Here is a 16458-nt window from a genome sequence, read left to right on the forward strand (position 1 = left end):
TTGCTGATGGTCTGGAAGCCAGACATGCAGCCATAGGCTCCCACTACCGCAGCAGACAAATAAATAAATCCTAACTAACACTTCCAATGTCTCTTGCTTTTGGTCCTACTTTAGAAATGTGTCTAAAGTAGGTCCTCGGGCATGGCAGTGAAACCTTCTGGGGACAAAGGGCATCTCCTTTCACAGTCCTGGGATGGAGTAGTCCAGAGAGCATGGCCAGAATGTAAATACATGAGAGAATTGCCTTAGGACCTGTCCTAAAAATCCACTCCTTCAAGCTGCCTGTAATCCCATCTCACCAGAGAAGGACTGCAGACAAAAGCTTGCCATGTCCCTTTCCCTCTAGCAAAATATTCATCTCCTTATTAAGGATGTCAGCAAAATCATGTCAGAAGAGAAAAAAAAAGTGTCACTGGTGACAAGACTATTCAGCCACAAAAATGAGGGCAAAGTGAGACAGCAGCTGTCCATGTGTGGGGCCACTTACCCAGGGCAGGGAGACTGTCTTGCAGGAGAGAGTGGAGTCCCTTCTTGATGATCTGGGGTTAGAGGGAGGTGGGGAGCAGAGAACCTGGCCAACCACAGGCCTGTAACAACCCAGCCTCAGTGCAGGGACTTTCCACTCACTATGCTCATCCTCGGGGAGGTAGTCTTGCTCATAGTAAAGAACAAGAGGAAGTTATTGGGTTTTTTCCCCACTTTGGCTTCCCTTTCTGTTACTATCTGAAGCATTCCCTGGGAAGGAAATGGGCCTGACACCTTCATTCCCTCCATTCTGCCCTAAGCTTCATGATGAAGGCACCTTGGTGCTGGCCAGCAGAGGAGGCTGCTGCTGTGTCTGTACCCCCATGAGGTGGCTGGGCACCAGGAGGGTGCTCAGGTCTCTGAATGGGGAGGGCTGTCTCCTCTCATGTCTGTGTTGCTGGTGGCTGGCACAGCACCTGACCCATGGTTGGCACCAAAGAACTCTTTGTTGAACGAGTGAATTCATTGAGTCTAAAAATAGTTCTCATTGAGGGTTCCAGGTAGACTTTGAGTGTTGATTGGCACTGAAATGGATTAAGTCTGTCTGCTCTGCAGAACAGCACTTATTTGAATGGATGTCTTTCGTTGTGTTTGTTTAAATGAAACAAAAACACAGCCCCCTGTGTCTGGGTACCATGATGGGTTCTGCATAGATAGAGGTGGCAGGGGAGTGTCTGTGCCCCAGAGCACAGGTTCCCCCAGAACCAGCAGGTGCAGGGTGTACACAGAACAGACCAGCAGGGAGTGCAAGTAATAGAACAGGTGTCTGTGGCCTGTGGAAGGGTTCCTGAGTAAAGAGGAAACTGCCTACCTGTTTCTTGTGAAATTGTACTCACGCATACACACACAAACACACACACACACAGAGTTAAATGAAGCAGTTAATGCCCAATGATAGGAGAATTGCTGAACAGATTATAGTTCCTATGCCGTATCATGCAGATAAATAAAAACAACCTCAGAAATGATGCATAGAAGGAAACTACTGGAAGGAAATCCATGAGAAGTTAGTAATAGTTTCCTTCTGGACCTTGTCAGCCACCCTTGGTCAGAACATGGCTTTTCATCACTGCTTCCCAAAATGTTTCAACAGATGGAGAAGAAGAAACAAGAAAACAAGATGAGGAGAGACCAGCTGAACGACCAGTACTTGGAATTGTTAGAAAAACAAAGGCTGTACTTTAAGACCGTGAAAGAGTTCAAGGAGGTAAGAGGGGGATGGGGCCCTTGAGGCTGGGCAAGATTCTTGTTCAGCACCACCCCCCACCAAGATGAACCTCTGCAAACCAGAGCATTTCTTTGGTTTTCCACTGGTCTGAAATGGAAATAGCAAGTGGGCAGTTGACCTGACAGTAAAGTGTACATCTAAGTAGTTCACGATTGTGTTGTTTTGTGGCCCATCTTGAAGCTCCAACTGAACTTCAGTTCTAAGAAACATCACTTCATCTTCTTGACACTCTGTAGCCACATTAAGCTCACAAGTAAAATGGCATCGCAGGGCCACCTGGAAACAGTGTTTGGTATAGATTCACGTCTAGCATTTCCCTTCCTCCCAATCTTAAGCTGCGGGGAACCTTGAGAAGCCATGTGTGAGGGGAGTGAACTGTGAGTGTGACAGGCTTGGGTTCACATCCTGCCACTGGCCTACTATGCACATGGGTAGGGACCAGCTGTGCACGTGTCTGGCACCTGTCACACCCACCCTCTGCCAAATGTTGACCCCTGTCTTTTCTCTTGCACTTGGGCAGGATTACTGTCCATCATTCCAGAAAGGAAAGTGCCCTTTTCTTAAGAGATTTTCCAGAAAGCAGACTTCATTCTGTCATTTGCCAAGATTTCATCAGCTTTATTTTCAGGACTTCTTTCCCCTTTTCTAATATAAATCTGTGTGGTTTTTTCTAATATAAATCTTTGTGGTTTTAGTGAATTTAGAAGATACAGGGAAGCTAAAGGTAGTTGTATCCTGGCATGTGGTCAATGGAATAAAAAACAGTCTTTCCATACCAACGTTTTTGTTCTTACATGTTTTCTGTGGCTCTTCGCTCTTCCTTCCTCCCTTCCCCAGTTTTCCTTCTCTGCTGCTTCTTCCTATTATTGTAACGTAACTTTTGAGAGCCACAACTGTAGGCATTTCAGAATGTCTCATCCTTTCAATAAACGAGTAATAACAAATCAGAAGTAATTCCACCCTTTGCCTTGAGGGGACTGATGTAGCGGGTATGGTCAGGGAAGGCCCCTCCCCAGTGAGAACTTGGTCTTGGGCAAAGTGACCAGGTGAACTGCTCCGCGTTTGGAAGCCTCTGGTCAGCAGGGGTTGGAGCCAAAGGGCCAGCAAGAGAGCTACAGGAAGTAAACAGGGACCCACCGCTCCCCACCTGAGCTCTTTTTCCCAAATAACACACAAAGAGAAAAGGCCCAGAGGAGAAGAATTACAAGTAAATGTTGCTTGGACACACCAGCACTGCCATTTTGACAGCAGAAGCAAAGAGCAAATGAATTGGGAGGATAAGTATAAGCTGTCAAAATCAAAGCAAATAAAAGTGAGATGGAAAAGCTCTTTACTACACTGCAGGCTCTTGGAGTGAAGACTGGGGGTCATCTCTGAAGGAAGCAGTTCCCTCAGGTATGTTAAGGTCAAGATTTCCATGTTCCCGCCTCCTTGGCACAGTTACTGTCACTCAGAGACCGAAGGTGGGTCTCTCAGAACCCATAAAGACCCCAGACCAGACCAGGTGTGCTGGCTTCTGTGTCCTTCAATCCAAAGCAAGATGGAAAAGGGGAAAGGGGAATAGAATATTTGCTGCAGATGGCTACATGTATTTCACTTAAAGGACTCACCTTTTTAAAAAAAAAAATACGTCTTATTTTTTGATACTACAATTGCCTCTCTTATAAAATGATGGTGACAGTGTGTACTCCCTTTTTTTTTTTTAAATCATCTTACTTGGTAAAAATTTAAAACCATGAGTTAGCATTCTAAAATCTTAGAAATTTTTTTCAAGCTCTTCTGCGGTAAGTTGGGGCCACCGCAGGTGTTAAGGCTTCTTGCTGCTCCCTAGCTCCCACCACATCCTTCCAGTTAGAGTAACTCTGCCATTTTACATGTTGCAGATTCGTGTAAGATCTCATTTGTGGGAGAAAAGCAGTTTGAAAAATCAAATTTTCATCCCAGGATGGAATCTTCTCCCAGAACCTCTGCTCCGCCTCCTCTGCTTGTTTTTCCCCGACCTGCTTAGTTTTCTTCTCCCCAGTTCTGAATTCTTACCGCATCCTGGTCCCAGCACCATGCTGGGCAGTAAGTATTCTTCATGCAGAGCAGTGTCATCCAGAACATGGTCTTTGACACCACTTGGCATGCGTGTGTGCTCAGTCATGTCTGACTGTCTGCAACCCTGTGACTGTTGGCTTCCAGGCTCTTGTCCATGGGATTCTCCAGGCCAGAATACTGGAGTGGGTTGCCATTTCCTTCTCCAGGGGATTTTCCCGACCAGGAATCAAACCCAAGTCTCCAGCATATCCTGCATTGGCAGGCATATTCCTTACCACTGAGCCTCCACAGCTTCCCCTTGACCACCCCAATCATCCCTTTATGGGGCACAGCTGACTCCACATTAATTGAGCTCCTGTGACCCCGTGGGCTCCATGAAGGCACTAGGTCATGCCCTCATCCTGACTCCAACCTCCTCTGCGATCAAGACCGTTTTGAGTAGAGACATTGAGTTATCTCTAAAATTCCATTGACTCGCTTGCCCTGGGAGGGTTTGTTAATAACAAGTCTGCCAGGGAAAAAACATATACTCTGAAAACACCTAATGGCAGTATTACACCAACTAATCGTGTTTCTCAAAGCACAGTTTCTCACAAGTTGCCCAAACTAAGATTTAGGTTCTTGCCTGGCCCTGACGAAGCTAGCCATACATTTTTATGATGCTGAGTTTGGGCACATAATCTCGAGTGAGTGGAGCTCACAGTGTCTGGCACATAACAGGCCCCATACTTTCTTCAGCAGACGAGAAGCAGACGCGAGGAGAAAGACCTAAAGGACTTTCTCTGTATTTGCTTTGAACTGGCAGACAATATCATTCTGTCATCTCCTGAAAGGCTTCCAGGAGATTGCATGAATTAAGTAGTGCTCACACACCAGGCATGACCGCCTGAAATGTCTTTACCAAAAACGTGAAGCCTCGTCTCAGTGTGGTGTGATGAGAAGAACGACCCCTGCTGGGGATTTTGCCATAGCAGCAGTTTTGATGCTTCCGAGGTTTTTAGTTTTGGGGTTATTTTTTGTTTTTTCCTCCTTCATAAGGTTATGTGAATAACAATTAAAACTTATTTATTCCTTATTATATTGTTTATCTTTTTCTTATGGAAATTTTCAAAAACACACAGAACTAGAGAAAGCAGTCTACCAGTGTAATAGTATGCCTCTCTGCCTGTTATATTCGTCTTTACTGCTCCCCACTTACGTTTTTTGTTTTTTGGTACTGGAGGCTTTTCCCCCAAGCAGATCTCAATAACTCATTTTAAATAAGAAAACTTTCTTCTCAACTTCTCTAACACAACAAATGTTACTCATCTTCACCTTCTTTCTCTTCCCACCCCCTAGAAGTTATCTCCCCCTCCAAAAACATGTGCTTAAAAAATGTCAGAGTATCTTGCTTCTGGCAGAACAACTCAGCTTCACACCCACCCAGCCCTCCCTAGCTCTGAATGGAAGGTATACAGAAACCCTGAGGATGAACCAGGGTCACTGCAGCCAAGAGCAAAGGGCCTCCAGAGAAGTGGGAGCATCTGGCCAGGCCCAGGGAGGTGGAAACATCTTTGGGGACTTTGGGGGTCTTGGATGCAGAAAGGGCCAAGGGTGACCAAGTTTTTCTTCCACACTAAGTGGCAGCGTGGTGACTGAAGGCTCAACCCCTCGAGGTCCTTCCCCTTCCATGCTCACCTCTCACTGTAAACTGGGCTCCTTGCGGTCCAGGGAGGAAGTGGACATGATGTGCGAGCAGACGAAAGTATCCTGAGCTATCAAGGCCTCTGCAAACGGGGAGGAGGACGCACAGTGAGATGCTGTGGAAGAAGGGGATTCAAAACAACACAGCCATGGCCTTGTACCCTGGATGCCAGACTCTGCACACAGGGGATGAGGCCAGTGACCTTGTCCACATCCTGCAGCACCCTCAGTGATGGGTTTCCTACAGCTCACTTTATGGGAGAGGTGTCCCTCGATATGTTTCTCTCCCTCTGTCTGCTGTGGGTTTCTCTGTTAAAGCTGAGGGTATTCTTAACCTTCGCTCTTGTGGAGTAAGAGCTCTTCTTCATGCTCCATCTGCTGTCTCTTAGGACTCCTTGGGCCGTGGTGTCCAAGACTTTCCCCTTCCTCACTGGAGGCATCCAAGATCAGAGAAGTGTCTGCTTTCTGCTTCTGCCCCTTGAGGATTGAAGTCTTTGGGGATGACAGTGCCTAATCTTCTCCTGTCCTCAGTCTGACAGTCAGTCTTTGTGACTGTTGGGGCCTTGAAGGTCAGCGTGTGTCCAGGAACCTCCCCTACACTGGTGGCAATGGAAAAGGAGGCCTGTCCACTGATCCACAGGCCTCTCCAGGGACAGGGAAGGATGCAGAGGTGGGCGATAACACGGTCCCCACCTCTCTGCTCTGTCTTTCTGTTTCCCCTGCAGGAAGGCCGCAAGAACGAGATGTTGCTGTCCAAAGTGAAAGCCAAGGCCTCTTGAACATTCCCAGACATCATCGCACATCATTGATGTCTTCGTCTAAACGCCATGTATCAGCTCCGAGATGGTGAAATGGTTCTGGACACTGCAGCAGAGATGTAGGTGTGATGATCTCAACACGGGATATTTCCTTCCTCCTCTTTGCTCACATTTCATCTCCATGGTGGCTGTTGTCCATGGGATCGGACGGTGCAGACATTGTGGCTTGGATAACACCCATCCTCCAGTGAAGAAATGTGGGCAGTGTTTGTTCTCTGTGTCGATTCTACTTTTATTTCTCCAGTAACATTGCACATATGAAGGTACCTGTATTTGAATGGACTCTGAATAAAGAGGAATTCATTTGTTCAGTAATGTTAATTGAGCAGCTGCTGAGGAGGAAGCACTGAGCAGGGGGACACAGACCCTGCACCCAGGCTTCCAGCACGTGGCCCCAGAGCTTGACCACGGGGACTTTTGTTTTCTTAGTAAACAAGGCTTTTAGCTGAACGACCAGCCCATGTGAATATTGGTCACTTGGGCCTCTCACTTGCCGTGATGCCTTTTGTTCCTGGTCCCTCGGGGGCTGCTCAGCAACCTTAATGGTGTAGCAACTAGAATGAAAACTCAGTGTCTGCCCTTGGCTTCATCACACTCACCCAAGTTCATCTCACCAAAAAAAAAAAAAAAAAAAGACCTCAGCTTGGCACGTAAGAATGACACCTCACCGCTCCTTGCTCTCCTGTGAGTCTCAGCCAGTCTGTGGGTGGTCTTGTGCATCCTCACTAGGAGTACATCACATGCTCCCTGCTGTGCATAGGTCAGGGCTGGACCCAGAGGCAGGCTCGCCCACAGTCACCCCCGTCCAGGCCAGTGTGTAAATCCTGGAGGGACCGGCCTTGAGCAGGTGCTGAGGGTGTCCGAGCAGGAAGAGCAGCCAGGCGTGCAGAGATCCAGAAGTTTTCACGGAGCCAGCTGGGTTGGGCTGGATCCGAAGGAGGAATCACAGTTGAATAGAGATTAGTGGAAAAGCCATTTTGGATAAAGTACAGATGTGATTAAAACTCAAAGAGTGCAGGGAGAGTATAAGGCATGCTTGTTGGGAGAGGGGTGGGTGGCCAGTCTCTGCAGGGGGCTTTAGAGACTAGTCCGGAAAGGTGGGCAGAGACTCACCCTTTGCAGAGCCTTGAAGGAAAGACAGAGGGCTTTACGGTTTCTCCCGGAAGGAGTCCATCCAAACAGCCCCTTCTGCCCCGGCCCTCAGGAATTGTTCAGGGTCAGTGAACCCAGCATGAGCAAGGCTTGCACATCATTCCACACAAGCCTTGCAGGTACCAGTCAGCAGGTTTGGGCTATGAAACGTAAAAGCTTAAACGTGCAGTGAGCATGCTGCGTGCAGCTGCAGGGACATTGTGCTCGGTTTTAGTTCCCTAATGTGTGGAGTAAGCAGGGCTGGTGTGTACAGACTTAAAGAATCTCATGCTGGATCAACGACCCTTGGCTTCTGTGCTGGTCCAGCAAGGCCCGCCCAGTGAGGAGGCTGCTCCCCGTGCCCCCACGTGCTGATGGCACTGTTCCTGATCATGTACTTCTCCGCCTGGGTGGGTGCTGGTAGCCTGTGGATTTTGAAAGGACTCAGTGAGGCTGAAGCCAGTGGTTGCCAGAGTGCAGGTAGAGCTCCAGGGGCAAGGGAAGGTGGGGACGGTAAAACTGTAAACTATCTCAGGTTCAGGAAAACACTTTGGTGATCTTGCTGAGAAGCTCACAGGCCTAACAACTTGTGAGCAGGTAGACTATTTGTGTGTTGTCCCCAGGTTGTGGGAGGAGAAATGGGTTATCCTGGGGATCATGGTGGCAACCCCCTCTCTGGATGACTGAAGAAAGTTGGGCATGGCTAATCCAGAGGAACTGATGCGTCTTCCGGAAGTGGGGGTATTGACTTTGGGCTGTGTTTCCACAGAGTTTCATTCGGTTTTGGTATAGGGAGGTATCAGGAGATGATGTTTCCATTTTTTAGTCCCTTAGGACTAAGGGATAAGGCCTGAAAAAGATAATAAATCCGTTTCTGTTCCTTGAACATATCTTGAATTAAACTGCAGAAGCCAGTCTTGAGAATTCTGTTTGCTACAGATAACCCACAGCACGGATAGTGCCTTTGTGAGTAAAGAGGACGTTAAATGTGCTTTATATAGTCAGGCCTCAGAGGTCAGGGGGCCTCCCAGGACCCATTCTGTATGTGCAGAGGATGGCTGGCTGCTCTGCTGAGCCCACAGGCTTTTCTGGAGATGAAAAATACATCACAGTTGTAAAACATATGCTACCAGGAGAAGGAGATTTCCCCAGGAGCAGTCTGTCCTCCCTGTTCAGTCAGGGCAGTGAGCTTGCTGGCAGCTGGTGCCTGGGATTCTCAGGAAGCCCCTGGGCTGGGCCCCCATTCCATGTGCACCTTAGGGAGTCAGAGCCGCTGTGAGCAGGACAGACTGACGACCTCCAGGCACCTGAGAAGACACTCGGGTTGCGTTTGTTACTGTCCTTGGCCTGGATTCAGGCTCCTAGGTCACTGCTCAGCTAATTGCACCAAGGGAGGTGCCGAGGTTACTCGTCAGGAGCCTGAGTGGGCACAGCCCAAGTGCGTCAGGCCTAAGCTCTCATTAGAGTCTGCAGGATGTGGTTTTAACTGGGTTCATTGCCCGTGTTCTGTGGAGAGCTGGCTGTCCTGCCAGCAAAACCAGAAGGCAGAGGGGCTGGTAGACAGGAGACCTTTCCCAGGCTGAGGATTCACTCCCTGACAATCCCTGCAGCTCCTGGGCCTCCTGAAACCAGGCGCAGGAGACAGGGGGGACCTCGAGCTGTCACATTGACCAGAGCAGTCTTGCCTGAGGGCACTTTGGGCCCATGGCCTGCAAACCTATGCCACCTGATCCCTGTCACCTCAGCACAGCCTCGTGTTGCCCTCTCTGCAGGTGATCAGGGAAGTGGCCTTTTAGCAACAAGTTACCATGGCTTGAGCCTGAGATGCAGTTAATTGACTTGAATGAAACTGAGGAAGGAAGTGCTCTGAGTCGTTCATGGCCATTGGTGGCCTTAAGCATGACTCGCTACACAGCCGGACAGTGAAGAGCCCCCGTAGGGCGAGGGCCCAACATCTGTCCAAGTGGCTGGCACTGGCCAAGAGAAGGGCCTTGTGTGATGTGTCCTCAGAGTCCCCAGGCCTTCTCTTGGTCCTTTGCCCCAGCCATGACAGTTCTGTCTCATAGCACACGGTGATAGGCTAAAAATGCTATATAAAAAAATAATGTTATAGTCTCCCTGTCCTCACAGTAAATGTGTAGAAATGTTAGGGGGGATTTAGCAGCTGGTCTGCAGCCTCTTTGAGGACGTGGGGAATACGATGGACTCTCCACGTCAGCCTTTCGTCAGTTCCTCAGAGATGCCAGGCTCACACTGCCTTGCCTCTGCCTGGACCTGTCTCCCTCCAAGACTGTGGACAAGGGCTTTCCCAGACACCTGATGCTCGCACAGATGCCTCGGTGTCAGCCTGCATCCCTGACCACACCCTGCCCTCTCCCCTGCTTTCCGTCTTGACGGCACACTCCCTTAGTCCTGTGCGACCCCTGTTGGCTGCCTCCACTCTGGGGTGTAAGCGGCAAAGGCAAGGACGTCACCTGTGGTGTTCTCTGCAGTCTCCCTGGCGTCTGAGTAAAGTGGGTGATCAGGAAACTCTGGCTGGGTAAAATAGCTTCTACAAACCGCAGCTATGTGTCCTTGTATTAGCAGAGTTTAGATTGAACCTTTCATCTGATTTGTGCTTAGCTTGAGAATGAGGGGGTGATTTTATTCAGCCACTTTAGAGAGTCTCAGAGTGTTTGTTACACTGTAACCTTGATGGCTGAGATGAGAAGGGTGTCGGAGGTTTCAGACCTTTCAAAGGCATTACTTTTTGCAGATGGTTTTTGCCCCCCATGCAGATGGGGGGAGTGGGGGGGAAACGGAACATACTATTGTCAGAGATTAGGTCAGGAGTATGTCTTGGCTCAAAGTAAACCATGCATAAAGGTAGCCTGGCTGGTTAAATGACTGAGCCACATGAAACCAAGCAGTGGGAAGCACCCTGGAAGCATACTGTGTTGGCGGAAGTATGCACGGTACAACTGCATGGAGGTCAGTCAGACAGTGTCTATCAAAAGTGCAAATGCACAAACCTTTCAGGTCAGCAATGCTACGTCTAAGGATTTTTCCTATATACAAGGATTTGCATTTCAGCATTATTTGTAATAGCAAGAAGATGGAAACTGCCACCAACATAGGGCAGTGGTTAAATAAATTGTGGCAAATCCATACAATGGTATATTAAGCTATTCTCTATCTACTACCATGGAATGATCCCTAAGATGCATGGTTAAGTGGAGATAAAGACTTGGCTTACTAGTGTTTGTTTCTGAAAATGAAGAGGGTGGGGAAAATGTGGCTGTATATATACTTCTTGTGTGTGCGCATAGTTAGAGAATCTCTAGGGGGATCCACAGGAACCTGACAGCTTCGGCTGCCTCTGGGATGAGCGGTGGGGGTTACTTTTCACAGTTTATGTTTTGTATCTTTTGAATTTTGTACCATGTACATGTAATATCTATTAAAAAAATAAAGTTTTTAAATTTTCACTTTGTTTACATTTTTAAAAAAAGAAACAAGGTGTCAGATTTTTGGTCAGTAAATCCGCTTTCCTTAGAAATTTAAAGTCCTTGAGCCCAAAGTAGTTGATCTCATTTTCTCAGGTCTTAGGGAAAACAGGGAAGTGAAGAGGGGGCCTCCTCTTCTGGAAGAACTCTGGGGAGATGAAGCAGTGGGGGGTGCTCTGCTCTCATTGTGTGGGTTGAGTGGCAGTGCGAGGGACAGTGGGGGATGGACGGTGAAGTGGCTGCATCCTGGGACAGACCATGGCTGCTGCACGGTCACCTCCGTCTCTTGAGGATCACAACAGAACCCCTGCTCCCCTGGCTTTGGGCTTTAATAACTGAAGATGGCACCTCTGAGCCATGGTCCAAGGGGAGCCCCACCTGTCTCGCATGGAAACCTGCTGTGGGTGATCCTTTCCCATCCCTTTGTTTTCCAAATGGTTTTTACAGTACCGATTTTGTTCAGCTCCAGGTGGCAATGTGTGCAGCCCCAGGAGAGGAATCATGACAGCCATTTGAAAACAGTCATGAATTCTATTTGCCAAGAATTGGTTTACACATGGGTGTCTAACCCAGTCATGGCCAGCACAGAGGAGACCTTCCCACTGATAATCAACTCGAGATGGCAGAGAAGAGCTTCTGTTCTGGCAGCTCGTTGGGGAAGGGCAAGGGGTTTGGAGCAGGCTTCACCATCTCGAGAGCATCAGAAAGGACCTCCCAGCACTCTGAGCTCAGCGGAGTGAAAGGCTGAAAAGAGCCTGGCTCCCTGAAGGCATGACACACTTCCAAACCAACCTGGGGACCACTTGTCTCCATATTTCTTGTTCTATGAGAAAAATCCCTGTTCACTCCTTCATTCAACCAACAAACATTTGAGGTTCTGCTCTGGGTCAGGCCCTGGGAATAGATCCAAGCAGGCAAAGGAACCTGTTTCCCTAGGGCTATACTCCTGTGGGGAAACACACATAAACAGGCAACGCACACACTGTGTCACATGCTGCTTCAATGTGCTGACTCAGCAAAGACGCGGATCAGGACTGGCCCGTACGGCTGTGATGGCTGCAATTTTATAATGAGTGGTCAGAGAATAAAACTTTACGTTCTTAACTGAAAACTGCGTCGGTTTATGTTCTGAAGTTTTTACCAGAGGGCCAGGTGATTTGCTGCCTATTAGAGACACTACACTTCTATCCATCGCATCAGTGATTCTCAGTGTTCACAGTCTCCTGTTTTCATCTAGGCTAGCAGTAGACATTGCCGTAGCATTCTGCTTTGCAAAGTGTCTCCTGTCCTTAATTGCCTTTCTTTCACTTTTTAGACACACTGATTGTCTCTGAATTCTATAAACTGTTTACTTTTACTTGCTTTCATTTTATTTTTGTCACATATAAGCCAGATACTTTTTTTATGGTTTAATGCTACCAGTACTATTTTTTGCATGATTTAAAATTACTCTCAAAGTTGATATTCTAGGTGTTGTCAGGTTAATTCAGGGCTTCCCTGGTGGCTCTGTTGGTAAAGAATCAGCCTGCAGTACAGGAGACCCAGGTTCAATCCTTGGGTCAAGAAGATCCCCTGTAGAAGGGGAATGGCAACCCACTCCAGTATTCTTGACTACAGAATTCCATGGACAGATGAGCCTGGTGAGCTGTACAGTCAATGGGGTCTCAAAGAGTCAGACATGACTGAGCAACTAACACTTTCACTTTCACTTCAGGTTAATTCAGGTAAGAGAGAAAAAGTATTTTGCATTTTTCTAGATTTGTGTGCTTTTCTGTTTCAGAAGTTTGACTCATGAGTGTTTTCATTATGAAAATCCTATTTAGAAAAAATTGCTCTTTCTTAATTGTCTTCCCCTTCTTTAGGATATTTATGTTCTTAGCACTAAATAAATATTAATAAGCAAAACCTCACTATGAGTGAAGGAATGAGTCACATAGGTAGATACCCGTGTGAGGAGAGTTCCAGGCATAGAGAGGAGCAGGTATCAAGGTGTAGGTTGGAGCACACACAGCAGGTGAGTCTGGGGAGCAGGAAGGGGACCTGTGTGGGGAACCATGGGAGGGTTTTGACAAGATTTCAACAAAGACACCTCTGGTGGTATGCTGACTACAGACTGCAGGGGAGGCAGGGGCAGAAGCAGGGAGCCCAGCTAAGCAATGACTGATAATCTACATGAAACACACCTGAGACAAAGTTTTAAGAGACAACGCATACCCTTTCCATACTAGTCTAATGTTTTTCCTGTTCTACTTAATTTTTGAAAAATGCTAACTACTGTAATGGATTCCATTCTTCACTCCCCAGAGCAGACACCCTTGTCACAGCACCCTGGCAGGTGGAATGTGCTTCCTCACCCCTTGAGTTTGGGCTCAGCCTGGTCTTGGGTTGTTAGCAGCCTTGACAGGAGCAAAGGTTTGAGAACATGCTGTGTATTGGACTTGCCCTCTTGTAGCCTCTCTGGAGAAGAACTTACCCTGCTGGCCAGAGGAGGTTCAGACACACATGGAGCAGACAGAGACCAACCTGCAGCTTGAAGCTGAGCCCAGAAGAGCCCAGCCTGAACCAGTGAAATCCCAGTGACTCACAGACACCTCAGCAGAGGAGGCTTGTTGCTATACACCACTCAGATTCTGCAGTGATTGTGTGCAGATGTTGAGAACATAAGTGACTGAGATGACCACCAACTGATTTCATGGCAACTTGACCTGGAGTTTAAAAGACACTCCTCTGTACCATCCAGCTTCAGTGCAGAGGGAGCAGGTCAGGGGCCAAAGAGAAGGCTTCTAGGGTGGTACCCCCACATGGAAGAGATGTTCACAGAGGACAGCAGTTGTGAACAGAATCCAGATTTCCCTCAGACATGCCTGAAGAAACATGGAGGCCATGATAAACGGGAGAAAAATGGCATGCTTTATGCAGGATAAAATTGATAAAACTGCCAGGTTAGCCACATCCACCCTACAGGCCTGGAACTTTATGGAACTGGATTTGGACATGAAGACCCTTCAGTGATAACTTAATCAGCAAATAAATCCTGACAAGATTAATTCCAGTTACAGCCTCCTGGCCTTGTCTCCCATGTCCTACAGGCAGAGAGATTTGAGGCAGAACAGAGACTAGGCTTAAGGAAGTTCCTGCAATATTTACTGTAAATCTGATATTTTGTCAATAGATTTCTATTTCTGATATTCTGTATTAAATTACATATGGATACATGGATATGTATGGCTGAGTCCCTTTGCTGTTTCAGTTCAGTTCAGTTCAGTCGCTCAGTCATGTCCAACTCTTTGCAACCCCATGAATTGCAGCACGCCAGGCCTCCCTGTCCATCACCAACTCCCAGAGTTCACTCAAACTCACGTCCATCGAGTCAGTGATGCCATCCAGCCATCTCATCCTCTGTCATCCCCTTCTCCTCCTGCCCTCAATCCCTCCCAGCATCAGAGTCTTTTCCAATGAGTCAGCTCTTCACATGGGTGGCCAAAGTACTGGAGTTTCAGCTTTAGCATCATTCCTTCCAAAGAACACCCAGGGCTGATCTCCTTTAGAATGGACTGGTTGGATCTCCTTGCAGTCCAAGGGACTCTCAAGAGTCTTCTCCAACACCACAGTTCAGAAGCATCAATTCTTCGGCATTTAGCTTTCTTCACAGTCCAACTCTCACATCCATACATGACCACAGGAAAAACTATAGCCTTGACTAGACGAACCTTTGTTGGCAAAGTAATGTCTCTGTTTTCAATATGCTATCTAGGTTGGTCATAACTTTCCTTCCAAGGAGTGAGCGTCTTTTAATTTCATGGCTGCAGTCACCATCTGTAGTGATTTTGGAGCCCAAAAAAATAAAATCTAACATTGTTTCCACTATTTTCCCATCTATTTCCCATGAAGTGATGGGACCAGATGCCATGATCTTCGTTTTCTGAATGTTGAGCTTTAAGCCAACTTTTTCACTCTCCTCTTTCACTTTCATCAAGAGGCTTTTTAGTTCCTCTTCATTTTCTGTCATAAGAGTGGTGTCATCTGCATATCTGAGGTTATTGATATTTCTCCCAGCAATCTTGATTCCAGCTTGTACTTCTTCCAGCCCAGTGTTTCTCATGATGTACTCTGCATATAAGTTAAATAAGCAGAGTGACAATATACAGCCTTGATGTACTCCTTTTCCTATTTAGAACCAGTCTGTTCTTCCATGTCCAGTTCTAACTGTTGCTTCCTGACCTGCATACAAATTTCTCAAGAGGCAGGTCAGGTGGTCTGGTATTCTCATCTCTTTCAGAATTTTCCACAGTTTATTGTGATCCACACAGTCAAAGGTTTTGGCATAGTCAATAAAGCAGAAATAGATGTTTTTCTGGAACTCTTTTGCTTTTTCCATGATCCAGCGGATGTTGGCAATTTGATCTCTGGTTCCTCTGCCTTTTCTAAAACCAGCTTGAACATCTGGAAGTTCATGGTTCACATATTGCTGAAGCCTGGCTTGGACAATTTTGAGCATTACTTTACTAGCATGTGAGATGAGTGCAATTGTGCGGTAGTTTGAGCATTCTTTGGCATTGCCTTTCTTTGGGATTAGAATGAAAACTGACCTTTTCCAGTCCTGTGGCCACTGCTGAGTTTTCCAAATTTGCTGGCATATTGAGTGCAGCACTTTCACAACATCATCTTCCAGGATTCGAAATAGCTCAACTGGAATTCCATCACCTCCACTAGCTTTGTTCGCAGTCATGCTTTCTAAGGCCCACTTGACTTCACATTCCAGGATGTCTGGCTCTAGGTCAGTGATCACACCATCATGATTATCTTGGTTGTGAAGATCTTTTTTGTACAGTTCTTCTGTGTATTCTTGCCACCTCTTCTTAATATCTTCTGCTTCTGTTAGGTCCATACCATTTCTGTCCTTTGTCTTTGCCTGAAATGTTCCCTTGGTATCTCTAATTTTCTTGAAGAGATCTCTAGTCTTTCCCATTCTTTTGTTTTCCTCTATTTCTTTGCATTGATCGCTGAGGAAGGCTTTCTTATCTCTTCTTGCTATTCTTTGGAACTCTGCATTCAGATGCTTCTATCTTTCGTTTTCTCCTTTGCTTTTTGCTTATTTACCTGACACTAAATCAAAACATTGATCATTTTTGAACTTTTTTTTATTAGGGTATAGCCATATACTCCAATACAAAATAAAAAGTTCAAAAATAAAAGGAATTACAAGTACATCCTTACATAAAGTTAATCATCAATTGATGTGTCTCAATAACCTCAGATATGCAGATGCTGCTGCTGCTGCTAAGTCACTTCAGTCGTGTCCGACTGTGTGTGACCCCATAGACATCAGCCCACCAGGCTCTCCTGCCCCTGGGATTCTCCAGGCAAGAACACTGGAGTGGGTTGCCATTTCCTTCTCCAATGCATGAAAGTGAAGAAGTGAAAGTGAAGTCACTCAGTCGTGTCCGACTCTTAGCAACCCCATGGACTGCAGCCCACCAGGCTCCTCCATCCATGGGATTTTCCAGGCAAGAGTACTGGAGTGGGGTGGCATTGCCTTCTCCAAGAT

General features: G+C 47.0%; 1 protein-coding gene across 2 annotated transcripts in view; it reads left to right on the forward strand.

The window, feature by feature from the left end:
- The window catches only part of CCDC93 (coiled-coil domain containing 93), a 103240-nt gene extending 92348 nt beyond the window's left edge, over positions 1–10892 (forward strand). For both annotated transcript variants that reach the window (XM_070389438.1, XM_005909400.2), the window contains 2 exons: positions 1619–1732; positions 6202–10892. In XM_070389438.1, the coding sequence (XP_070245539.1) occupies positions 1619–1732; positions 6202–6255 (168 nt within the window). In that variant the 3' untranslated portion in view covers positions 6256–10892. The remainder of the gene's footprint in view (positions 1–1618; positions 1733–6201) is intronic.
- Positions 10893–16458: the final 5566 nt, after the last annotated feature.

The sequence above is a fragment of the Bos mutus genome, chromosome 2 (genome assembly GCF_027580195.1).
Source record: "Bos mutus isolate GX-2022 chromosome 2, NWIPB_WYAK_1.1, whole genome shotgun sequence".
NCBI classification, from domain to species: domain Eukaryota; kingdom Metazoa; phylum Chordata; class Mammalia; order Artiodactyla; family Bovidae; genus Bos; species Bos mutus.